Source organism: Ranitomeya variabilis, chromosome 7 (assembly GCF_051348905.1).
Source record: "Ranitomeya variabilis isolate aRanVar5 chromosome 7, aRanVar5.hap1, whole genome shotgun sequence".
Taxonomy (NCBI): domain Eukaryota; kingdom Metazoa; phylum Chordata; class Amphibia; order Anura; family Dendrobatidae; genus Ranitomeya; species Ranitomeya variabilis.
Genome location: NC_135238.1, coordinates 18,838,985 through 18,864,530, shown reverse-complemented (window position 1 = coordinate 18,864,530; position 25,546 = coordinate 18,838,985). Strand labels below are relative to the sequence as shown.

The following is a 25,546-nucleotide window of genomic DNA, read 5'->3' as shown; positions in this document are numbered from 1 at the left end:
ACTGAGACAAAATCTTTATTATGACAATTTATAATGTTAAAAAATAGAATTTAGAGCAGCAAAATCCACAATTGAAAGCAGCAACCGAAGCGAATACCCCCGAGAGGAGGAGACCACCCCGGGACACACAGCATTCACCCCCACTATGGCTAGGGGACAACGGTCGGTGAGTTTGGCACAAAGGCGACAATTCATAACAGGAAAAAAAATCTTCATTCTACTGAACCTGAAACAGATCAGATACTATACTCCACTCACATCCAAAGCTGCATTCAGAATTCTAGTTGCCTCCTGAGACCCACCAGACCTGTACTGCCAAACTCCGCTATAGACATTACATACATGTCGTCCAGCAGCATTGTATGCGACTAGAGCACACGCGGCACCCTGCAGCATTGTATGCGACTAGAGCACACGCGTCACCCTGCAGCATTGTATGCGACTAGAGCACACGCGTCACCCTGCAGCATTGTATGCGACTAGAGCACACGCGTCACCCTGCAGCATTGTATGCGACTAGAGCACACGCGTCACCCTGCAGCATTGTATGCGACTAGAGCACACGCGTCACCCTGCAGCATTGTATGCGACTAGAGCACACGCGTCACCCTGCAGCATTGTATGCGACTAGAGCACACGCGTCACCCTGCAGCATTGTATGCGACTAGAGCACACGCGTCACCCTGCAGCATTGTATGCGACTAGAGCACACGCGTCACCCTGCAGCATTGTATGCGACTAGAGCACACGCGTCACCCTGCAGCATTGTATGCGACTAGAGCACACGCGTCACCCTGCAGCATTGTATGCGACTAGAGCACACGCGTCATCCTGCAGCATTGTATGCGACTAGAGCACACGCGTCATCCTGCAGCATTGTATGCGACTAGAGCACACACGTCATCCTGCAGCATTGTATGCGACTAGAGCACACACATCATCCTGCAGCATTGTATGCGACTAGAGCACACACATCATCCTGCAGCATTGTATGCGACTAGAGCACACACATCATCCTGCAGCATTGTATGCGACTAGAGCACACACGTCATCCTGCAGCATTGTATGTGACTAGTGCATACACATCACCCTGCAGCATTGTATGTGACTAGTGTACACAAGTTGTCCTGTAGCTCTGGAAGGGATTAGAGTACAGAGCCACAGAATGCAGCTTTGTATGTGACTAGAGTATACAATCTGCATGTTGCCAGATGAGACCTTCCACCCCAGTGATGTGCACAAACTCCCCCAGTATCAGCTTACATGGAAGATCTAGTGAACTAGTGCCATCGTCAGTGCCGCATCGTGCCCATTGTGCCCACAGTGCCACCATACTGTGCTTCGTATACTTTATATTTCGCCGGTGCTCGGTGCGGCCCGTAAAACTGACTCCGCTGCTGTCCTCGCGAGATGGTCGGGCAAGCTGGGAGTAGTAGTGCAGGAGAGCTCGAGACCCACTGAGTTACAAAGAGTCTCCGCGTTATTACCGAAGCCTGACCTCAGTAATGGCCGCTCTCGGCCTAAGACCAGAGTAATCTATAGCAGACTGGTTACTAGGGAGGTTCTGCCCAGCGACAACAGAAAGTCCTGCGGTTGTTAGGGGGAGACTCCATAGCAACCAGATTATTACAGGACTCCAGGAGGTCGGCCATTAGACAAAGAGGGAAATACTGAAACGACGAGGCGCTTACAATATATGTGCAGATTGCAGGGACTCAAGAGTCAAAACCAGGACCCTGCACCCACACAGTGCGGGCGGCCATATTGTCACCTTCTCCACAGTGAAGGCTGCCATATTGTGAGCCTATACATAGCAAGGGCGGCCATATTGTCACCTTCTCCACAGTGAAGGCTGCCATATTGTGAGCCTATACATAGCAAGGGCGGCCATATTGTCACCTTCTCCACAGTGAAGGCTGCCATATTGTGAGCCTATACATAGCAAGGGCGGCCATATTGTCACCTCCACAGTGAAGGCTGCCATACTGTGAGCCTATACATAGCAAGGGCGGCCATATTGTCACCTTCTCCACAGTGAAGGCTGCCATATTGTGAGCCTATACATAGCAAGGGCAGCCATATTGTCACCTTCTCCACAGTGAAGGCTGCCATACTGTGAGCCTATACATAGCAAGGGCGGCCATATTGTCACCTTCTCCACAGTGAAGGCTGCCATATTGTGAGCCTATACATAGCAAGGGCAGCCATATTGTCACCTTCTCCACAGTGAAGGCTGCCATATTGTGAGCCTATACATAGCAAGGGCAGCCATATTGTCACCTTCTCCACAGTGAAGGCTGCCATACTGTGAGCCTATACATAGCAAGGGCAGCTTATCCGGTACGTAGTCCATCTAAATCGTCAGTAGTCATGCCGGTAATAAGATGTGGCCTCGTCTTAGAAAACTCAGCCAAGCACTTGTAGGAAAGCTGGAAGACACCCAATATGGCCGCCATTACAACTCCCTTCCAGAAAAAAACCTAGCTTTCCTGCACAGTAACAAGATATCCTGTCAGACAAGCTGGGGAGCCACTTTGTTGAGCCATCACGGCGGCCATATTTTTTAGGACCTCAACATGGCTGCATCCGCCCAGGTAAGGTACATTTTAAAAGTACCAACTTCAAACGAATAATTAAAGCACACAACAACAATAGAATTAATGGCTGACAGAGCCGGCTATGTACGCGGCGGATCTGCTCTGTATCATTGGCAAGTGAGATCACAAGAAAGGCAGCAAAAAATAATTATTTCTAGATCTTCTTAAGGTAATTAAAGAGGCACCCCAAATTTGTACAGATAAAGTTAATAGGAGGGCGGGATGCGCTCGCCTTCATAATTAATCACAGCATTTACCCTGACAACAGGGCAGCCATGGACGCCACTCACTTTCCTGCACATTCCCTTCATCGTCATCTAATTAAAAGTTCTGCAACTTCCTAACGAGCTTTCTGTGTTAATTTCCCATCACTGTGAAGATCTCTGCTTGCTGTCAGTGAATGGAGACAGAGTTTCAGACTTGTGGAAGCTTTCGTTTGCAAACAGCAAGCAGAGATCTTGACAGCGCTAAGGATCAGCTTCACAGAGTATATTAGCAAGTGGCAGAACTTTTTATGATAGGATGCCAAGTCTTCAGCGCCCAGTGGTGCCCGCCGCCAGTTAGATCCATATGTCGCGATAATCTCACTTCGCCAGTATCGAGTTGGGATCGGAAAAAATCTGATACAGTCCATATCCGATCTCATCAATCTCGTCGTCCGTCAGGCCGGAGAACAAGTTGACTTTTTCGTCAAAATAGCACTGGAGGGTCCCACTCTCCAGATAGCCGATGATCGACGCTATGATCTGCAGGAAACAGTCAGCAAGGCTGGACTCCGACCAATCAGACGCCTCCTTACTGAAGTGTAGGAGGACGTGTCTTAACTGGGTAGGGGACAGCTGGCGAAGTTCTGGGCGCTGGTGGCAAATACTTCTCAGTATGTGCAGACACTTCTGCCGGACGCCGGAGTCGCCGCGGTCCAGCTCCTGGAGCCGCAGGGTCTCCTCTCGGTAGTAGCTCCGCCGCCACAGATTTTCGGCCGGGGCTGTGGGGTGGGGGTACGCCAGCAGGACCACAGCTTTGGCTTCAGCCACTAGGAGGAAGTTGATGGTGCCTGTGAAGTCCTGGTGGACGACCTCCAGCCTCAGGTCATCAGGTGCAATGACGGGGCGCACACAGCACTCCAGCACGGTCCCGATGGCCGGCCAGTTAATGGAGCCCACCACGGTCTTGTGCAAAGACTCCACGATCCTCCTGGTGGACAGGTAGCCCCCCAACATGAACCTGTCCCATGGACTGCTCCCCCTCGCAGTGTACTCCAGGTTAACTCTTTTTATCATCCAAAACTGGGGATCATTGAGAATGGTGTCCTGTCCTGGGACAAAAGTCCATAAATCCGGTTCGAGAATCAGGGGCAGCAAAATGTAAGCCTGGTCCAAACTGGTAACGGGGAGATCAGTGCCCAGGGAGCCCCCCAACTGCATGGCGGAAAAAGGCATTTCGGGGTGTTTGGCCTTCAGGAAGTCCTGCAGTTCGCTGGTAATGTCCAGCACCAGCTGCTTGGCCGCTTGTATCTGGGCTGCTGGCATAATGGCTTGGTGGGTGTAGTAATGCAAGAGGGTCTCCTGGAAGGTGAGGCACAGGGGGGTCTTCTCTGACACGGGGGGCTGCTCAGGCTCATTGTTCGGTGCTGCGACATCTGGAGAAATAGAAATATCAGATTCCGTCAGCCCCGATTGCCACGCACCTGTGATACCTTCTCGTCACTATAACCTCGGCCACCACAAAAGCCCCCTCACTGGCCGCCGCAAAAGCCCCCTCGCTGGCCGCCACAAAAGCCCCCTCACTGGCCACCGCAAAAGCCCCCTCCCCGGCCGCCGCAAGAGCCCCCTCCCCGGCCGCCGCAAAAGCCCCCTCCCTGGGCATCCATGCCCTCCCTGCTCATTGGGCTGCTGATGGCTGAGAGAAGGAGCGGCCTCCCCATGCCTAACCGCATAGATGTGGTGGTCTCTATTCACCACAGCATCTAAGGGGGTAACAGCCGCAATCAGAGTGGTCTCTGACCCCGACCACTGCAGCAGAGTCCTCTGTACTATACGGTGGTGCGGAGCCAGCTCCTCAGGGGGCGCCGGACATTTATAGCGCTTTAACATTACAGTAGACAATGCCACCGGGTTAACCTTTTCATTTTATACTCCAATCACATCTAAAGCTGCAGGAAAACTTCCTGCTGAATTCCTAGCAGCAGCCCTCCGATAACGCGCTACAGCTGGATGTAAAGCTGAACGTGTGACCGGAGTCGATACAGCCAACATGGCGTCCACATGCGCTGACCTGTGACCGGCTGGCTGGGCTCGGGGGCTGGCAGCGCAGAGCTCAGGTCCGAGCGCTTTGCTTGTCGCACAAGTTTCGGGGAGGCCTTCAGCAGCACGGCTTCCTTCCAGGCTTCCTCGATGGATTTCTGTTCTACTTTCTCATCGGTTTCTTTCTCGCCCGGAGGCGACGCTGCTCGGTCAATCAGCTGCGGAAACAGAAGAGTCAGGCACAGGGATCAGCGTCGCAGCAATGGCAAAGCTGGCGGCAGCCCCCCTTATATCCAGAGATCGGACCCCCAATGGTTCTCACCCGCTTTACTGCCAGCGTGGCGATGCCCAGCAGTGCTGCTCCCCCAACGCCCAGGACCAGCCTGGCATTGGCCAGTAAGAAATCCACCATGCTGCCGACGCCATCTTCGGACTTCTTGCCTTTTTTCTGGAGCTGCATTTCGGCCATGATAACCCTGCAGAGGACAGAAGAGCAGATGGCAAGTCACGTCTGTAGCTGTGTTACTCCATGTGTGATGATGTCATTGCATTGCAGATGATGTCACTGTGTCACTCCATGTGTGATGATGTCATCGTGTCACTCCATGTGTGATGATGTCATCGCATTGCAGATGATGTCATTGTCACTCCATGTGTGATGATGTCATTGTGTCACTCCATAATGTTTGATGATGTCATCACATTGCTGATGATGTCACTGTGTCACTCCATGTGTGATGATGTCATCGCATTGCATATTATGTCACTGTGTCACTCCATGTGTGATGATGATGTTATCGTGTTACTGATGATGTCACTGTGTTGCTTCATGTGTGAAGTCAACGCATTGCAGATGATGTCACTGTGTCACTCCTTAATGTGTGATGATGTCATCACGTTATAGATGATGTCATTTTGTCACTCCATAATGTGTGATGATGTCATCTCCACACCAGATGACGCCATCACTACACCAGACTTCTAGAGGACAATCGGATTGGAAAAAAAAAAGGCTAAATGGAAACAATAGAAATCGGAGCGGAGCTCTGAACACTGCCGTAAAGCAAATGCCAGCAGCATTGACGGTGCGCGAATCCACCCAAGCATCTGTTCAGGCGCCCACTGTCCCACCTGAGATGTGACCAATTAATTGCCATGTCATCAGGGGGCTGCTAAAGGCCGTCGTCTTGGTACTCCTGTGAAGTCTTACTGTAGGCTGAACTTTATATATTCCCACTATAGACTCTATATATAGGGAAAGTTGAAATTAAAAAAAAAATTATATATAATAAAAAAAATCCAAAATATATAAAAATATAAATATTAGACTATTTAGCAATTTAGCATTGCTGCATCTTTAAAAGTTCGTCATTAAATTATAGAATTGTTATATTCGTCCAATGTTCTGTAAATGGAAAAAAAAACAAAATTATGATTTTTTTGGTTATTTCTCACACCAAAAAAAATGCAGTAAACATCGCATGGTCTCTACAATGGCACCAGGTCGCCCCGCAACAAACTGTCCAGATACAGCAGCACCCACACAATGCGGGGTTGAAAAATTGAAGACAAACTTTTTTTTTTTTCTTTTTCAGAATTTTGTTAAGCCACTATTATAAAAAAAAACGCCTTTTCTGAGTTTGGGACCACTGCTCGCCCTGACCGGTGACCCGCGTTATTGGATCATTTTTAATTGCACAATTAGCGGCAGAAATATAAAATCCGAGAAGCCGTGGTGGAATCACATTTTTTAGGTTTTTTTTAACCATTTCCATCCGCTTGGATTCCCCCCCCCCTAAAACTAAAAAAAACCTAAAAAATAAGAATATTTTGTTACATTGTTGGCAAAAGAGCAAAATTATAGCAGAATTCTGTAAAAAATAATCGCTGTAAAACTACAAGTCCCAGCATGCCCAGCTACCAGCCTCTACGTACTATAGTGACAGGGAATTCTGGGAGTTGTAGTTCTCCACCAAGGCCAAGCACAGTTATTTGGCGGCGTTCCTTCGCATCTCACCCGTACTGCCCCTACACCCCGCCATCACCCCGCCGCCCGTCTCCCCATCTCTGACCCCACCGATGACATAGCGACCTCACCGGGCTTTCTCGCGGCCCTTGCGGCTGCTGCTCCTTCTCCTTCCGCTCGCAGAGCTCTCTGACCAATCACACACCTCCATCGTCCCCTGCCAACCAATCACAAGTGTCATTGTAAAGCCTCATTACTAATTACGGAAGTTCTAAAGAATAGCAGCCAATCAAAGGGGAGGCGAAAAAGAATGAGCCAATCACTGAGAAAGAGCAGAGAATTGACCAATCATTATCGCAGTAATTTAGAAAAAAAAATATTTATCTCAAAATAGAAGCTGCAAGGTTCAATCAACGGACGACCTTCACATGACGTCACTGGTTGCCATGTCGGTCTGAAGGCGGGACTAGTGAATAAACAAGAGACATTTAGATCTGTTTATTGGCTCCTTCACCTGCCAATCATATCCAGTGGCAGCTAGCGTTAGGGGGCGGGGCTAGAATGTGGCCGGGTTAGGGTGTGTACCGCCAGTGACAGGACGTCGTGTAGGGTTGTGTGAGCGGAGGGGGCGGGGCTTAGGCGCTTCCTGCTGCTCTCTCCGGTCCGGTCAGACTCTCCCTAGCACCGGGACATGGCGGCCACCGGCGTGCTGCCCTTCATCCGAGGGGTGGACCTGAGCGGAAATGACTTTAAGGTGAGGGGGACGGAAGGGTCCAAGAAGACCCCAGAGGGACATTGAGGGGTGAGATTAGGGGCCTAGGGACCACTATCAGTCCCGTGTGGTGAGAGAACAGAGGCAGGAGCCCAGTACTGAGGTGTATGTACATACTGAGTATCGTGTGCCCAGGGGGCGAAGCCCCAAGACCCCACTCATATGGGGAATGTTCCCCTGGCATTCACCAAACCCAGGTGGGGGGTCGGAGGTCATAGACCGGGGGGGGAGAGGGGCCATAGGTTGTACACCGGGGGGGGGGAGAGGGGCCATAGGTTGTACACCGGGGGGGGGGGAGAGGGGCCATAGGTTGTACACCGGGTGGGGGGGAGAGGGGCCATAGGTTGTACACCGGGGGGGAGAGAGGGGCCATAGGTTGTACACTGGGGGGGGGAGAGGGGCCATAGGTTGTACACCGGGGGGGGGGGGGGGGGGAGGGGCCATAGGTTGTACACCGGGGGGGGGGAGAGGGGCCATAGGTTGTACACCGGGTGGGGGGGAGAGGGGCCATAGGTTGTACACCGGGGGGGGGAGAGGGGCCATAGGTTGTACACCGGGGGGGGGGGGAGAGGGGGCCATAGGTTGTACACCGGGGGGGGGGAGAGGCGCCATAGGTCATAGGCCGGGGGGGGGGGGGTGAGGGGCCATAGGTTGTACACCGGGGGGGGGGGAGAGGGGCCATAGGTTGTACACCGGGGGGGGGGGGAGAGGGGCCATAGGTTGTACACCGGGGGGGAGAGAGGGGCCATAGGTTGTACACTGGGGGGGGGGGTGAGGGGCCATAGGTCGTACACCGGGGGGGGGGAAGGGGCCATAGGTTGTACACCGGGGGGGGGAAAGGGGCCATAGGTTGTACACCGGGGGGGAGAGGGGCCATAGGTTGTACACCGGGTGGGAGAGGGGCCATAGGTTGTACACCGGGGGGGGAGAGAGGGGCCATAGGTTGTACACCGGGGGGGGGGGGGAGAGGGGCCATAGGTTGTACACCGGGGGGGGGGGGGGGGAGAGGGGCCATAGGTTGTACACCGGGGGGGGGGGGGGGAGAGGGGCCATAGGTTGTACACCGGGTGGGGGGAGAGGGGCCATAGGTTGTACACCGGGGGGGAGAGAGGGGCCATAGGTTGTACACCGGGGGGGGGGAGAGGGGCCATAGGTTGTACACCGGGTGGGGGGGAGAGGGGCCATAGGTTGTACACCGGGGGGGAGAGAGGGGCCATAGGTTGTACACCGGGGGGGGGGGGGAGAGGGGCCAGAGGTTGTACACCGGGGGGGGGGGGAGAGGGGCCATAGGTTGTACACCGGGGGGGGGGGGGAGAGGGGCCATAGGTTGTACACCGGGGGGGGGGGGGAGAGGGGCCATAGGTTGTACACCGGGGGGGAGAGAGGGGCCATAGGTTGTACACTGGGGGGGGGGTGAGGGGCCATAGGTCGTACACCGGGGGGGGGGAAAGGGGCCATAGGTTGTACACCGGGGGGGAGAGGGGGCACAGGTTGTACACCGGGGGGGGGGGGGAGAGGGGCCATAGGTTGTACACCGGGGGGGGGGGGGGGGAGAGGGGCCATAGTTTGTACACCGGGGGGGGAGAGGGGCCATAGTTTGTACACCGGGGGGGGGAGAGGGGCCATAGGTCGTACACCGGGGGGGGGGAGAGGGGCCATAGGTCGCAACACGGGGGGGGGGAGAGGGGCCATAGGTCATAGACCGGGGGGGGGAGAGGGGCCATAGGTTGTACACCAGGGGGGCCGGAGGTTATACAGCGCTGTGGCAGGAGGGCCGGAGGTTATACACCGGAGGGGCGGGGGGGCTGGAGGTTATAAATCGGGGCGGCGGAGGTTATACATTGGGGGGGCGGAGGTTATACAACGGAGGCGTGGGGGGCTGGAGGTTATACATCGGGGGCGGAGGTTATACAACGGAGGCGTGGGGGGCTGGAGGTTATACATCGGAGGCGTGGGGGGCTGGAGGTTATACATCGGGGGGCGGAGGTTATACAACGGAGGCGTGGGGGGCTGGAGGTTATACATCGGGGGGCGGAGGTTATACAACGGAGGCGTGGGGGGCTGGAGGTTATACATCGGGGGGCGGAGGTTATACACCGGAGGGGCAGGGGGGCCGGAGGTTATACACCGGAGGGGCAGGGAGGCCGGAGGTTATACACCGGAGGGGCGGGGGGGCTGGAGGTTATACACCGGAGGGGCGGGGGGGCTGGAGGTTATACACCGGAGGGGCGGGGGGGCTGGAGGTTATACACCGGAGGGGCGGGGGGCTGGAGGTTATACATGGGGGGGGGCTGGAGGTTATACAGTGGAGCATCGGGGGGGCGGACGTTGTACAGCGGAGGGGCCGGAGGTTATACATCAGAGGGGTGGGGGGGCTGGAGGTTATACACCGGAGTGGCAGGGGGGGGCGAGTTTCCAGAGGTTATACACTGGACCGCACTGGCATCTGTGAGCTCTGCACCATTATATTTCGGAACTGGTTGTAGTTTTCTCTCCTCCGGTGATTTGTTCGCAGCCGTCACTACATTATATTTAGCCCCGTGAAGATGGAGGGCGACAGCTGCTGACTGTGAGGGGCCGGGTCCATGTGAGGGGCCAATATCTTCTGTTCATATGGCTGCCGTCACACGATCAGTATTTGGTCAGTATTTTACATCAGTATTTGTAAGCCAAAACCAGCAGTGGGTGATAAATACAGAAGTGGAGCAGATGTTTCTATTATACTTTTCCTCTAATTGTTCCACTCATACTGATGTAAAATACTGACCAAATACTGAGCGTGTGACGGCAGCCTAAAGGGGCGACACGGTCAGGACTAATAATCTGAGTGTGGTCCCCAGTGACTTATTCCTGGATGCCGGGGTTGCAGGTCCGCAGTTGTGGGGCGGTCGCCCTGTGATTCTTGCGCTCCTTCCCACGCTTCATGCACATACTTGAGATATTTGGCTTCCTCGGCGTCTATGATAAGGGGATTAGATTGGGAGCTCCCGCGTATGACACTGCCTGAAATCGACGCCAAGCCTCTTACTGCAAAGGGTTCTCCTGACCGGAGTCAGTGTCTCTCCACCCTTGGAGATGATTTTGTTCTTTGTTTTTTATTTTAATACATGTATTTGGGGTTAAAAATAAGTTTTGCAATTTGGTTTCCTAAAAAAAAGTTGCACCGTTTTGCATTCACAAAAAATGAGGCTTTGTTATATCTGGTGCAGGGTCAGGGAGGCGGAGCATGACTCGGGGACTCTTCCTTTGGTGTCACGCTCCGCCCCCTCCTACCCTGCACTCAATAAACCCTGACATGTCCCTTTAAGGACTCGTCGTAGATATTGGTTGGAATGACCGTTTTTGGCACCGTATCCTGATCCAATATTGTAAAATCACTGATTATTGGGAGTACGAAGGGCTGACACATTGTGACGCTGCATTGCAGTTGATGGACACACACTATGGATGCAGCCGGGCGTCCGCTGACTGTTTTCAGACCCTTTTTATTGTTTTTGGGCAGAGCTTAAATGTCGGCTTCTCTTCTTTGCTCTGCTACCTGCAGTTTATTAGCATGGCTCATACCGACGTTATGGGCCTGGGTTACCACCCCGTATTATGATCACTACCCTCTTATTATAAGCTCTTGTAAAACTATAACTCCCAGCATGCCCAGTTGGAGTTCTGCAGGTTGGAAACTATTCACTGTGTGTCTGATAAGGAGATGGGGCGCGCTGGTCTGGTGTGCAGGATGGATATGCGGAGGCGCACCCACCGTACCTCTCTTCTTGGTCTATTTTCCCTGTGACATCCGTTATTGCACCCACGGCGTCATTAGCGTCTCCATTAAACCTCACACCCTGACGAGGCATCGGCCGCCTGTAATGCTCCTAATTACATCTGCTCCTCGTGTCAGAGCCTGAACGTCACATCATGAAAAGCTCTAAACTTTCTAATCATTTTCAGGATCTTTTTGCTTGCAGTGAATGCTATGTTCTGTCTCTTTGTCGCTCGCTCGCTCACTCTCTCTTTGTCGCTCGCTCACTCTCTCTTTGTCGCTCGCTCGCTCACTCTCTCTTTGTCGCTCGCTCGCTCACTCTCTCTTTGTCGCTCGCTCGCTCACTCTTTGTCGCTCGCTCACTCTCTCTTTGTCGCTCGCTCGCTCACTCTCTCTTTGTCGCTCGCTCACTCTCTCTTTGTCGCTCGCTCACTCTCTCTTTGTCGCTCGCTCACTCTCTCTTTGTCGCTCGCTCACTCTCTCTTTGTCGCTCACTCTCTCTTTGTCGCTCACTCTCTCTTTGTCGCTCACTCTCTCTTTGTCGCTCGCTCGCTCTCTTTGTCGCTCGCTCGCTCTCTTTGTCGCTCGCTCGCTCTCTTTGTCGCTCGCTCACTTTTTGTCGCTCACTCTCTTTGTCGCTCGCTCGCTCGCTCTCTGTCGCTCGCTCTCTGTCGCTCGCTCTGTCGCTCGCTCTGTCGCGCGCTCTCTGTCGCGCGCTCTCTGTCGCGCGCTCTCTGTCGCGCGCTCTCTGTCGCGCGCTCTCTGTCGCGCGCTCTCTGTCGCGCGCTCTCTGTCGCGCGCTCTCTGTCGCGCGCTCTCTGTCGCGCGCTCTCTGTCGCGCGCTCTCTGTCGCGCGCTCTCTGTCGCGCGCTCTCTGTCGCGCGCTCTCTGTCGCGCGCTCTCTGTCGCGCGCGCTCTCTGTCGCGCGCTCGCTCGCGCTCTCTCGCTCGCTCTCTGTCGCTCGCTCGCTTCTTCTTTCCCCATTATAAACTTTTGGCTTCCACCGTTGACCTCCATGTTTTCCTCTCTCCCTTTCTCCAGGGTGGATACTTTCCTGAACACGTCAGGTCTATGTCCAGCCTGCGATGGCTGAAGCTGAACAGGACCGGGCTGTGCTACCTGCCGGAGGAGCTGTCCTCTCTGCACAAGCTGGTAAGATATAAAGGGGCACTCCGACAAGCTGGATGGGAATGGCTCCATTGGTCGGGGTCAGACTGCCGAGACCCCCACGGATTGTGCGCTGCTGCTCTGTCCTATAGTTTATGGGATTGCTGGCGGTATTCAGGCCACACCTTGCATTATATTCGGCAGTCACAGATTGCGACCACGGCTCCTCTTGAGCACCAATCGTGGCAGTCGGACGTCCACTGACTTAGCAGTTAGCAACGATCTTGTCAATTTTTATTTTTTTTGCATCATGGCCCCTACACAAGCTTAGTGTAACTGCGGCCACTGTGTCTATAGGTGGCGCTCACCCAGCTCTCGTCATTCTCCATAGTTATGCCGGACCATTCCCCCACAGCCGTCCTGTTCGTTATGTATTACTGCTATTCCATGGGAGTATCAAGAAGATCAGGATGATCAGAGTTTTCTTACGTGCGCAAAAAAAATTCTTTATTCAGTCCACTAGAGCTCGTTAGAATGGCTCTTTGTAGGTGGACGCACCACCGCCATCCTCTGCTCTCTCATTGTTAGCACTTTAGGCCTTCCTTACATTACATGTGCTCATATACTGTATATCAGGTGACAGTGATGTCAGGTGTCGGCGGGAAATATCCAGTGGCGGGCGTCTTGGGTTTTGGAGGGAAGAATCTGGTGCTGGGCGTCTCGGTCGTCAGCGGGAAATATCCGGTGCCGGTTGTCAGCGGGAAATATCCGCTGCCGGGCGTCTCAGGGTTCGGCGGGGAATATGTGGTGCCGGGCGTTTCGAGTGTTGGCGGGAAGAATCTGGTGATGGGAATATCGGGTGCCGGTGGGAATATCGGGTGCCGGTGGGAATATCGGGTGCCGGTGGGAATATCGGGTGCCGGTGGGAATATCTGGTGTCTCAGGTGACGGCAGGGACTAATCGGCTCTTGAAAGGATTTTTCAGCTGTCGCCTAGTGTATACATCCACAGGACTTTGATGTTTTTTGGAAGGGTTATTATGAGGGTCGTCCATGAGAGGGCGCTCTTCTTCATGGATGATCTCCAGAAGTGTCAGCCTGGTACTGACCGCCCTTTACAGCAGCCTGTATTCTGTCTCCGATGCGGCGGGCTTAGGCTCTGTACTTTGCATCCATTTCTGGTCTATAAATGTGTGATCGAAGTTGGAAATTGGACCAAAGTATAACTGCAGGATCAGACTACACAAGGTTTGTTTGTGGTCTGTTACCATAGAGACACGTACGTCAGCTTAGGAACTGTATACCCAAAGCGGTAGAAGTTTTGAACGTTTTGGAAAGTTGCGATGCATTGACCTTTTTGATAATGCGATTTTATAAGTTGTGTTCATCTTCTCCAGGAGCACCTGTCGGTGAGTCACAACAACCTGACCACGTTACACGGAGAGCTGTCATCCCTGCCCTGCCTGCGGGTAAGTAGCCGGCCTTCGCCCCGGTATCCTACGGGGCGGCTGCTCTGCTGATACTTCTGCCTTCCATCATATCCATGTGCGGCTCCTTAGTTGGTCTCCTCTCTCCCTTCCTAGGCTATTGTAGCTCGCGCCAACAGCCTGAAGAATTCTGGGATCCCGGACGACATCTTCCAGCTGGATGACCTGTCCGTATTGGTAAGAGACAAATGTTTCCTTCGTAGAATACCACAGAAGTGGCTAATGCAAATCCGACTCTTTCCTGTAATCCCCCCAAAAAAATTGCACTGCAAGAACCTGCACACTCCAAGATATACTGGTCTGCTAGTGTGCCCCCTAGTGGCCGTCAGAAGGACATGCAGCCAAATATACATTCTGGACTGTCAGAAAAGGAAATATAAAATGACTTGTAAAGGGAAACTGTGTGATGCTATATGGTCTCTGCATTATATCCCGGCTCGTCAGACGCCGTGCCATTAGGGGGTAAGCGATGCATGTGACCCCTCCTGGCTCTGCTGAGGCTAAGCGTGCAGAGGGCATGTAATCGGCAGCTTTTAAGCCCCTCTGTCGGCACTATAGGAGGTTCTATATAGACACGGCTGCACCCACAAGTTCTGAGGATGTGTGATTAATGTGCAGGGAGCTGGTCGGATCCCATATACTGATCTTATACGTCTGGTTATTTCTCATTATTTTCCTACCATTGGAAGAAATCATGAACTGGAAAGGTAATAGTAAAAAAAAAAAAAAACACTTTCTTTTTTTGCTTTCTAGGACCTGAGTTATAACCAGCTGACAGAGTGCCCACGAGAGCTGGAAAATGCGAAGAACATGCTGGTGCTGAACCTCAGCCATAACAGGTGAGTGGTCTCCATACAGAGGATTAGGGGGCTTCTCCAGTCCCCCCAGAAGGCCCAGAGGTGACCTGTTATTACAGGAGGTGGTACACTGACACAGACCGGCTGTCCATGTATTACGGGGGTAGGGAGCGTGCAGTGGTGTACGGGCTGCTCTTGTTGATGGGGATGGGCCCATTATTCTAAAGGGGTCACCCAAATTATCACTGATCCACGGGATGAGTGGTCTCTGTTATTCGGTGAGAACTTTAACAATATCTGTAGTTGGGGATTTGTGTCCCCCATTGTTCTCACATCCTGGAGGAGGTGGATGAAGCACAGGTGGCACATGTACCACTACTGATGAAGACTGCTGAGCAGAGTGGTCTTGTGCCCCCCAAGTGCACCGTTCTGGTGATCAGAGAGGTTCCTATCATGGATAGGTCAGAATTTCTCCGGACCGGAAAATCCCTTTTAAAGGGAACCTGACATGAGATTCACGCTTTCCATATCTCGGCGGCTGTGATCTTGTAGCTGTGCACAGTGAACTCAGAAACAATGCAGGTTTCCAAGAGAGAGTGCACAGCTGCAATAGCATAGCCAGACGGCGCGGCCGCTGAGCTCACTGACTGCCTGCAGCTGTCTATGTGATGTCACCACTGTAGACAAACAGACCGGGCAGCGTTGGAGAGTCGGTGCTGGACCTGGGGAGGAGGGTATGTAATACTCGTTTTTTTATACCTACTATAGCCCACGATAGTTTTTAGAAATGAGACTCTGGATTGGCACTTGACTAAACATATATCTTAAAAGTGGTGCTCCACTTAGATTTATTTTATCAGTGACGTTTTTCTGTTCTCCTTCTCCGCAGCATCGATAACATTCCCAATCAGCTGTTCATCAACCTGACGGACCTCCTGTACCTGGACCTCAGCGATAACAAGCTGGACAGTTTGCCCCCGCAGATGCGGAGACTGGTGCACCTGCAGACCCTCATCCTCAATAATAACCCCCTGATGCACGCCCAGCTCAGGTCTGCATGCCCTGTCGGTGCTCTGGTATTTCAGGTAACCCAACGGCGTGACGTTTCCTAATCGCTGCTTCTCTATTGTGATAACAGGCAGCTTCCTGCAATGGTCGCCCTGCAGACGCTGCATGTAAAGAACACACAGCGAACACAGAGCAATCTGCCCACGTCCTTGGAAGGCCTCCTGAATCTATCAGGTACGCAGCGGGTATCATGACCGGGCACTGGCCCTGCATTAGGGGGATACAGTGTACAGCCTTATGGTGGGAATATTTCCAGTGTTGCTTCCTTACAGATGTGGACTTGTCTATGAACGACCTGACCCGGGTCCCGGAGTGCCTGTACACACTCGCCAACCTGAAACGCTTGAACCTCAGCAGCAACCAAATCTCCGAACTTTCGCTGTGCATTGATCAGTGGACCCAGCTCGAGACCCTCAACCTCTCCCGCAACCAGCTGACCTCACTTCCGGTATGCAGTCTTGTTTCAGGTAGCGGGATGCGAATGGCAAGAGATCACAGCCAATTTTGCAAGACCATATGAAAGGCAATCATTAAAAGTTATCACCGATCCAAGGGACAGGTGATGTCTTGTGGATAGGGACCCTCGCCAATCCCAGGAATGGGCATCTGAAATGCCCCATTGGTCGCACATGTGCATTGATTCTCCATGAGTCTTCTAGGAGGTAGCCGAGCGCATTTCTTTGGGGATATTTCAGGTCTCTGTCCTCAGGATCAGTATATTTTGGAAAGATGATAGGTAAATGCCCTTTAATAGATGATAGGCCATGTTTATTCTCTGCTTCCAGTCTGCGATCTGTAAACTATCCAAGCTGAAGAAACTCTACCTAAACTCCAACAAGCTGGACTTTGATGGGATCCCATCCGGTATAGGCAAACTGGGCAATCTGGAGGAATTTATGGCATCTAACAATAACTTGGAGCTCGTCCCGGAGAGTCTGTGCAGGTAAAGCAGCCGTCTATAGGGGATCCAGGGACTAACTGGGAAACATTAAGGGTTAATGGATCTTATCTGTTTTATTCAGATCAGGTAAATTACGGAAGCTCGTCCTAAATAAAAACCGCCTGGTCACGTTGCCAGAGGCCATCCACTTTTTGCCAGACTTGGAGGTAGGTGTCGCAGCCGCCTGTCCGGTCTTCTAGCCTCATTTGTCACTGGTTTAATGCATTATTTCTTTCTTTTCTTCCAGGTTCTGGATGTAAGGGAGAACCCCAGCCTCGTGATGCCGCCCAAACCCGTGGACCGCACCTCTGAGTTCTACAACATTGACTTCTCCTTGCAGAACCAGTTGCGCCTTGCGGGGGCATCGCCGGCCACGGTCGCTGCTGCTGCAGCCGCTGCGGGCAGTAAGTGGGCCTCTCGTGTGTTTCATCCTCCGGTCCGACATCTCATGGTTATGGGTAGGGTTTATGATCGTGTCTAACCTTTCAGCTGGGAGCGCGACAAAGGATTCCTCCGCGAGGAAGATGCGTCTGAGGCGGCGCAAGGACTCCGCCAAGGACGACCAGGCCAAGCAGGTGCTAAAGGGGATGTCGGATGTGGCTGAAGAGAAGAACAAGAAGATACAGGTGAGCGCAAGTGTCACTCACGGACCAGAACTCAACCCACGTGGCCTCACGACTGCTTAATTTACACCTCCATCCAAATTCCAAGATTGACGATAACACCGCACCCATCGTAGTCCTTACTGTGACCCCTTATCTAAAGGTCTCTTTATTCGGCTGTATATCTTTGCGGTGTAGTATGTGACCTTTCCCTGTATTTTTATTACCTTTTTTCTCTTCTGATTTCTCACCACTTCCTTGCAGGAGAACGGAGACATAAGATACACAGACCTGAAGACCCGGCGGTGGGATCAGGGGCTGGAGAAGCCACACTTAGATTATTCCGAGTTCTTCACTGAGGACGTAGGACAGATCCCGGGTATCACTGCCTGGCAGATTGAGAACTTTATCCCCATCCAGGTGGACGAGGCTTTACACGGGAAGTTCTATGAAGCCGACTGCTACATAGTGCTGAAGGTGAGGAAACACCGTGTCCTTGGGGTGAGGGGTCTGTGATACCTGCACATTACACTTCCATTATTCCCATCTGGGCCATAGGATGTGCCAGATCCTGTCCCACCACCAGGGACCCCCTAATCTCACAGGCGATCCCCTGTCTCACAGCTCATGTGCATCTCTCTCCATCGACATCTATGGGAGTCCTGACCATAGCGGAACCTTTCCCACACATCCTGTGGGTATGATATAAATGTCTGAGATTGGGAGTACCCCTTTAGCAATGGATTTTTACAATCCAGAATCCATACCTTCTCTCTGGCAGTTAGTAGGGGGTCCCAGGTCACCCACCCCGAGTCACAAATGTCACCCACCCTACATGATTTCTCCTTTACCCCCTTAGACTTTCCTGGATGATAACGGCGGTCTGCACTGGGAGATTTATTACTGGATCGGACAGGAGGCCTCGCTGGATAAGAAGGCCTGCTCCGCCATCCACGCCGTGAATCTGCGCAACTACCTGGGAGCCGAGTGCCGCACCATCCGGGAAGAGATGGGAGACGAGAGCGAAGAGTTCAGTCAGGTGGGAAAATCTACTGGCATATAAATTTCACTTTTCTAATAATTAATTAAAAAAAAAAAAAAATATATATATATATATATATATATATATATATATATATATATATATATATATATATATATATATATATATATATATATAATTTTGTTTACAAACTTTTTTTCTGCAGGTGTTTGAGAACGAGATTTCTTACATTGAAGGAGGTTCAGCCAGCGGCTTCTACACAGTGGAGGACTCTCAGTACATCACCAGGTGAGGGCAGCACTGTTCTTTGTGTGCAGGGCATGCTGGCAGCAGTTTGCGGGCTTGTCCAGAACTCAAGATGGGTCATCAGATCGGTGGGGGTCTGAAACTTGACACCCCCATTAATCGGCTATTAGTTGACTTCTGAGATGTGCAGTGCACAAAGGTGGGGGGCATCATGGCTCCGTACACTGTGCGATGGCCGTTCTTGGGTCCTGCAGCTCAGCCCCTATTCACTTTAATAGGATATGTACAATTCTGTTCAGGAGGAGGCGCTGTTCTTAAAGGCATAGGTTGACATTTCCTGTGTTTGTTTGTTTTTTTTCTCTCTCCCTCCAGACTCTACAGAATTTACGGCAAGAAAAATATCCGCTTGGAGCCTGTGCCATTAAAGGGCTCGTCTCTGGACCCCCGGTCAGGGCCTTCACCTCATATTAATGACTTGATCATTGGTAATCTGAGGCCTCGCGTATCTGACATTTCTTCTGTTTCAGGTACGTGTTCCTCCTGGACCACGGTCTGGAAATTTACATTTGGAGAGGAGCACAAGCCTCGCTCAGCAACACGACCAAAGCCAGGTACGTGCTCCGGTGCTGAGCGCTCACTACGCGTGTCGTCTGGAACACTAAGCGCAATTTACTGTGTGATCAGTGTGTGTTCGGTGGGGGCCACTAGATGGCAGCATATAATGCAGGTGATCTATTTTTCTTGTTTATGCTGCCAGCAGGGGGCGCACAGTTCCGGCCGTATAGTTCTGCAGATGTATTGCAGTGCGTCTGTCATGAATTCATTTCCTTTTCCACAATTGTTTTTTCTAGGCTGTTTGCCGAGAAGATCAACAAGAATGAGCGGAAAGGGAAGGCGGAGATCGTATTACTTACAGATGAGCAGGAGACCCCAGAATTCTGGGAAGTGTTGGGGGGACAGCCTGATGAGATCAGACCTTGGGTACCCGAGGACTTCCAGCCACTTCGCCCCAAACTTTATAAGGTATCTGACCAGGACGTGAGTCACAGAAAATTCTGCTTGACACTGCAGCTGTATAGGCGGCGGCGCAGTCCCATGTCAGCTGCCTAAGGCTATGTGCACACGATGCAGATTTTGCTGCGGATCCGCAGCTGCTGGTCCGCAGCAGTTTCGCATGAGTTTACAGTACAATGTAAACCTATGGGAAACCGAAAACTCTGTCACTGTGCCCATGCTGCGGAAAAAAACGCGCGGAAACGCAGCGGTTTACATTCCGCAGCATGTCAATTCTTTGTGCGGAATCCGCAGCGGTTTTACACCTGCTCCATAATAGAAAACCGCAGTGGAATCCGCACAAAACCTGCGGTAAATCCGCAAGAAAAACAGTGTTTTTGCCCTGCGGATTTATCAAATCCGCTGCGGAAAAATCCGCAGCCCTCACAAATACATGTGCACATACCCTTATAAGTCATCTGTGCTGCCCCCCTGCAGGTTGGACTGGGTCTGGGTTATCTGGAGCTGCCACAGATTAACTACAAGATCTGTGTGGAGCATAAAAAGAGACCGAAGATCGACCTCGTGCCAGAGATGAGGCTGGTGAGAACGTCACACTACACGGCACAGCTGAGCCGACACAGCATCTATATACTGCACTACACGGGACTCATCCTATATACTACACCACACGGGACACATCCTCTATATACTACACCACACAGGACACATCCTCTATATACTGCACCACACGGGACTCATCCTCTATATACTACACCACACGGGACACATCCTCTATATACTACACCACACGGGACACATCCTCTATATACTACACCACACAGGACACATTCTTTATATACTGCACCACACGGGACTCATCCTCTATATACTACACCACACGGGACACATCCTCTATATACTACACCACACGGGACACATCCTCTATATACTGCACCACACGGGACACATCCTCTATATACTGCACCACACGGGACCCATCCTCTATATACTACACCACACGGGACACATCCTCTATATACTGCACCACACGGGACACATCCTCTATATACTGCACCACACGGGACACATCCTCTATATACTGCATCACACGGGACACATCCTCTATATATACTACACCACACGGGGCACATCCTCTATATACTGCACCACACGGGACACATCCTCTATATACTACACCACACGGGACACATCCTCTATATACTGCACCACACGGGACACATCCTCTATATACTACACCACACGGGACACATCCTCTATATACTACACCACACGGGACACATCCTCTATATACTGCACCACACGGGACACATCCTCTCTATACTGCACCACACGGGACACATCCTCTCTATACTGCACCACACGGGACACATCCTCTCTATACTACATCACACGGGACACATCCTCTATATACTGCACCACACGGGACACATCCTCTATATACTGCACCACACGGGACACATCCTCTATATACTACACCACACGGGACACATCCTCTATATACTGCACCACACGGGACACATCCTCTATATACTGCACCACACGGGACACATCCTCTATATACTGCACCACACGGGACACATCCTCTATATACTGCATCACACGGGACACATCCTCTATATACTGCACCACACGGGACACATCCTCTATATACTGCACCACACGGGACACATCCTCTATATACTACACCACACGGGGCACATCCTCTATATACTACACCACACGGGACACATCCTCTATATACTACACCACACGGGACACATCCTCTATATACTGCACCACACGGGACACATCCTCTATATACTGCACCACACGGGACACATCCTCTATATACTGCACCACACGGGACACATCCTCTATATACTACACCACACATGCTCTATATACTACACCACACAGGACACAACCTCTGTATACTGCGCCATGATGGTGGTACATAGCGGTAGTTGAGTTCTTCGTTGCTTCCTATTTTCCAGCTTCAGAGTCTGCTGGACACTAAGGCCGTCTACATCCTGGACTGTCACAGCGACATATTCATCTGGATTGGAAGAAAGTCCTCCCGCTTGGTGAGAGCCGCTGCCTTAAAGCTTGGACAGGAGCTGTGCGGGATGCTGCACCGACCCAAACACTCCATGGTGATCCGAAACCTGGAGGGCACGGAGTGTCAGGTACGGAGGCCAACATGGCCGACTGCAGCCAAACCTTTCTCTACCCTGAGCAGCGGGAACGACCTTGTATTCATTCACTTGTTTTAGGTGTTCAAATCCAAGTTTAGAAACTGGGACGACGTCCTCAAGGTGGATTACACCAGGAACGCGGAGAGCGTGGAGCAGAGCGGCGGATTGCAGGGCAAGGTGAAGAAAGATGCAGAAAAGAAGGACCAGATGAAGGCCGACCTCACCGCGCTCTTTCTGCTACGCCAGCCTCCAATGCCGGCTTCAGAGGTGAGCGCTTCATGGCCAACAACTGCTTTACAATCTCCTCTCTAGATGATTTTTTTTTCTGGTGTGGAACTACAACTTCCAGCAAACTGTCAGATCGGCAATAAATTTGTCTCGTAGGCCGAGCAGCTGATGGAGGAGTGGAATGAAGATCTGGATGGGATGGAGGGATTTGTGCTCGAGGGGAAGAAGTTTGCCCGTCTACCAGAAGAAGAGTTTGGCCACTTCCACACGGAGGATTGCTACGTGTTCCTCTGCAGGTAATTCGGGAGGCCATATTCATGGTTGGTGGATGCAGTCCGGTCACGGCAGGACCTCATGTCCGATCTGTTCCTTCAGATATTGGATTCCGGTAGAACGCGACGAAGAAAAGGAAGAGCAGCAGCAAAGCAAGAAGAGAAAGATCGACGGAGACGAAGAGGAGGAGGACGAGGATGAGGAGAAGCAGCCGGAGGAGGACTTCCAGTGTGTGGTCTACTTCTGGCAGGGGCGAGAGGCCTCCAACATGGGATGGCTGACATTCACCTTCAGCCTGCAGAAGAAGTTTGAGAGCCTGTTCCCAGGAAAGTTGGAGGTGACCACCTTATATCAGTACTGACTTGATAATGGGCTGTAGATAAGACCGGAAGCTTAAAGGGGTTGTCGATTAGTGGGGGTCTGACCGCTGAAACCCGCACTGATCGGCTGCATGCGACACTTATTTTTGTTGGTGCCTGTCTGACAACCGCTCCATCCATTCGCTATGTGGCATCTAAGCGCTACGCGCTTTTTCTGGCAGCTCCATGGAGAATATATGGAGCGACGATCGGTCACCATTTTGTAACCTCGCCAGTCAGTGTTGGCTCCAGCGGTTGGACTCTGCCAATCAGCAAGTTATCGCCTATCCTGTACCATCCCTTTAAGCCTCATCCTTCTGTTCTTCCCCTCTTAGGTCGTCAGGATGACGCAGCAGCAAGAAAACGCAAAGTTCCTCTCTCACTTCAAGAGAAAGTTCATCATTCACAAAGGGAAGAGGAAGATGAGGGACGTGGGGCTGCAGCCGAACTTATACCACATGAGGACTAACGGGAGTTCTCTGTGCACGAGGTGAGGAGGGGGATGCGTCAGTATGGCGGCAACTACGACCCCCTTGGATATTCCATCGCTCAGACATGCGGCTTCACAGTTCTCGGTTCTGCCCCGCAGGGTCATCCAGATCAACACCGACTGCAGTCTGCTGAATTCCGAGTTTTGTTTCCTCCTGAAGGTGAGCCCGCTGCGGCCATTGCGTCCCCTCCACACCCTTCACCCCATTCCCTCCTCACCTGCTCGTGTCTTCCAGGTCCCCTTTGAAAGCACTGATAACCAGGGCATTGTGTACACCTGGGTCGGGAGGGCAGCAGACCCCGACGAGGCCAAGCTTGCCGAGGACATCATGAACACCATGTTCGACGACACGTACAGTAAACAGGTGCAATGTTCGAGGGGACGTTTTGGGGTCTTTGATGATGATGGACGAGTGAGATGGGACTGATGAAGCTTTCTTCTATCCGTCAGGTTATAGATGAAGGAGAAGAACCTGAGAATTTCTTCTGGGTGGGCATCGGAGGCCAGAAGTCCTATGATGAGGATGCCGAGTATATGAAGTTCTCTCGGTTATTCAGGTACGTGGTCAGACAAGATGGCAGCGTTAATTCCAGTCAAGTGGTAGCAATTACCCCGAGCTCGGAGACCCCCACTTCCTATTATCAATAGGGGGCGCTAATAGTGACCATATAGGACAATGCACCATTAGATGTTCTCTCGATGTGTAATTAACCCTTTCACGCAGATGCTCCAATGAAAAGGGCTACTTCTCGGTGTCTGAGAAATGCTCCGACTTCTGTCAGGACGACCTCGCCGATGACGACATCATGCTCCTGGACAATGGCATAGAGGTGAGCGAGGGCAGAACGAGGGTCCTGGGATGGGGAACCACCCTGGATCCATCCTAATGCTTTCCCTGTCCGCAGGTCTATATGTGGGTCGGGAGTCAGACCAGCCAGGTGGAGATAAAGCTCAGCCTGAAGGCCTGTCAGGTACGTGGCTCCACACGGACTCCTTGTCCACCACACGGATCTGCTGCGCAGTCCTACGTCACGTCCATTGTGGTGTCAGTATGGCAGTCTCGGCTTCAGCTAACGTATTTGGGGGTTCTTACTGTGGCCCTATAGCGGGAATTGTCAAATTATTATGTACCTTGGGACTTCCCATAATGGAGGTGTCCGACAGGCAAATCATTTTTTTTTTCATGAAGTAAGGATTGTTTGAAAAATGACAAATAGAGAATCTAGCGCAGGCCGCTCCGGAAGTGGGGTCTGTGCCCCGTTCTGAAGTCGCAGCACCACTGTAGCCTGTGATTGGCTGCAGTGGTCCAATGATTAGAAGAGTATGTAATTGAGGAAACATAGCAGCACTGGAGCCTGTGCTTTCCAAATGGAGCTGTGATCGCCTGGTCTAACCTCCTGCGTGATTAGAAAGTGCAGCTGACTAATACCTTTCACGTAAGATCTCCGTGGGGGAAGCGGCAGCATAGCTGAGTTCAGCTCTTTCACATTACAAAGCTTCTACCATCTCTCATAGCACTGTCACCTCTGCTGTACTGCTTGTCCAGAGTGGAGTCAAACATATGTGCTCATAAGTGATTACTGACGCTGCCATGCACTGTGGAGGAGGGGAAGTACATCAGAGGTGACAGTACAATGAGCGGAGGAGAGCTGATTGATAAAGGTTTGTAATGTGGCACAGTTAAACTCTGCTGTGCTGTATGTATGCCTTATCTAAGTTTTCTCTCTACAGGTTTACATCCAGCACATGAGAGCCAAGGATCCTGATCGTCCTCGGAAACTGCGCCTGGTCCGAAAGGGAAACGAGCCTCACGCCTTCACTCGCTGCTTCCACGCCTGGGGTGCCTTTCGCAAGCCGCCAGCTTAGTCCAATCCAAAAGCAACGTGGACCTTGTTCCTGCGCAGCAACGGCTGCTTTTCCCCCATGGGCAGCACTGGCACAAATGACGTTAATATATTTAACACTTCCTGGCCGACTCTTTACTGTACAAGCGCTGGGACAGAACGACGGCCGCCATGACTGCACTACTGCTTCTCTTCTGTGACTCCGTTTCTACAGTGTTAATACCGGTTGGGTGATGCACACTAAGGGCGATGTTTCTTCCAAAGCTGCAGCCTGCACTTTGATGCCAACAGGGGGCACCGCAGCGGCCATAGCACTCCTGGTGGGAGGGGGCATGCATCGTAATAACTGTAGATTATAACTTATCGTAGTGGTTTGTTGCCACAGTACCAGCCATGTGCAGATCACAGGGTTCATCTGCCGCCGTCTTCCTGGAGAAGGTGCTAATCCCCCCGGGTCAGACTACGGACCCCAGCGCCCGCTAGAGGAGAGGCCGACGACCCTACAGTCGGGGGAGGGAGTAGACTTTTACTGTATGAGCTTTATATATTTTAATAAAATTTGCACTTCACTTTCAAA

The 25,546-nt window shown here is 52.0% G+C and overlaps 2 protein-coding genes across 3 annotated transcripts; one reads left to right on the top strand and one right to left on the bottom strand.

Annotated features, from left to right (window-relative positions):
* MIEF2 (mitochondrial elongation factor 2) lies at nt 1-7,073 on the bottom strand. Its single transcript, XM_077274343.1, has 4 exons — nt 6,938-7,073; nt 5,163-5,316; nt 4,872-5,058; nt 1-4,236 (listed from the first exon to the last, which is right to left on the bottom strand). Exons 1-4 carry the CDS (start codon nt 7,045-7,047, stop codon nt 3,182-3,184), a joined length of 1,506 nt encoding a protein of 501 aa, XP_077130458.1. The 5' UTR covers nt 7,048-7,073; the 3' UTR covers nt 1-3,181.
* Nucleotides 2,562-25,546, top strand: FLII (FLII actin remodeling protein). Of its 2 annotated transcripts, none has more exons than XM_077274342.1 (30): nt 2,562-2,594; nt 12,377-12,487; nt 13,839-13,910; nt 14,025-14,105; nt 14,682-14,767; nt 15,615-15,776; nt 15,864-15,967; nt 16,066-16,241; nt 16,579-16,736; nt 16,816-16,900; nt 16,981-17,137; nt 17,223-17,359; nt 17,600-17,812; nt 18,195-18,374; nt 18,544-18,626; nt 18,957-19,031; nt 19,112-19,195; nt 19,436-19,607; nt 20,076-20,180; nt 21,575-21,766; nt 21,854-22,042; nt 22,160-22,299; nt 22,379-22,613; nt 22,971-23,125; nt 23,225-23,285; nt 23,361-23,489; nt 23,576-23,682; nt 23,850-23,955; nt 24,031-24,096; nt 24,857-25,546. In XM_077274342.1, exons 1-30 carry the CDS (start codon nt 2,577-2,579, stop codon nt 24,989-24,991), a joined length of 3,774 nt encoding a protein of 1,257 aa, XP_077130457.1. In that variant the 5' UTR covers nt 2,562-2,576; the 3' UTR covers nt 24,992-25,546. The 2 variants fall into 2 exon arrangements, with proteins under 2 accessions (XP_077130457.1, XP_077130456.1); XM_077274341.1 differs by lacking the exon at nt 2,562-2,594 and adding an exon at nt 7,406-7,560.

What these genes read in the sequence shown, in the direction of transcription:
- MIEF2 (XM_077274343.1), bottom strand. Translation starts at nt 7,047, where the DNA reads ATGACACTTGTGATTGGTTGGCAGGGGACGATGGAGGTGTGTGATTGG. An exon ending in CCACGCTGGCAGTAAAGCGG is followed by an intron (nt 5,059 to 5,162) that starts GTGAGAACCATT and finishes CTGTTTCCGCAG; the next exon opens with CTGATTGACCGAGCAGCGTC. An exon ending in GCCCAGCCAGCCGGTCACAG is followed by an intron (nt 4,237 to 4,871) that starts GTCAGCGCATGT and finishes CTATTTCTCCAG; the next exon opens with ATGTCGCAGCACCGAACAAT.
- FLII (XM_077274341.1), top strand. Translation starts at nt 7,498, where the DNA reads ATGGCGGCCACCGGCGTGCTGCCCTTCATCCGAGGGGTGGACCTGAGC. An exon ending in GGCTCGTCTCTGGACCCCCG is followed by an intron (nt 19,032 to 19,111) that starts GTCAGGGCCTTC and finishes CTTCTGTTTCAG; the next exon opens with GTACGTGTTCCTCCTGGACC. An exon ending in TCAGCCTGAAGGCCTGTCAG is followed by an intron (nt 24,097 to 24,856) that starts GTACGTGGCTCC and finishes TTCTCTCTACAG; the next exon opens with GTTTACATCCAGCACATGAG.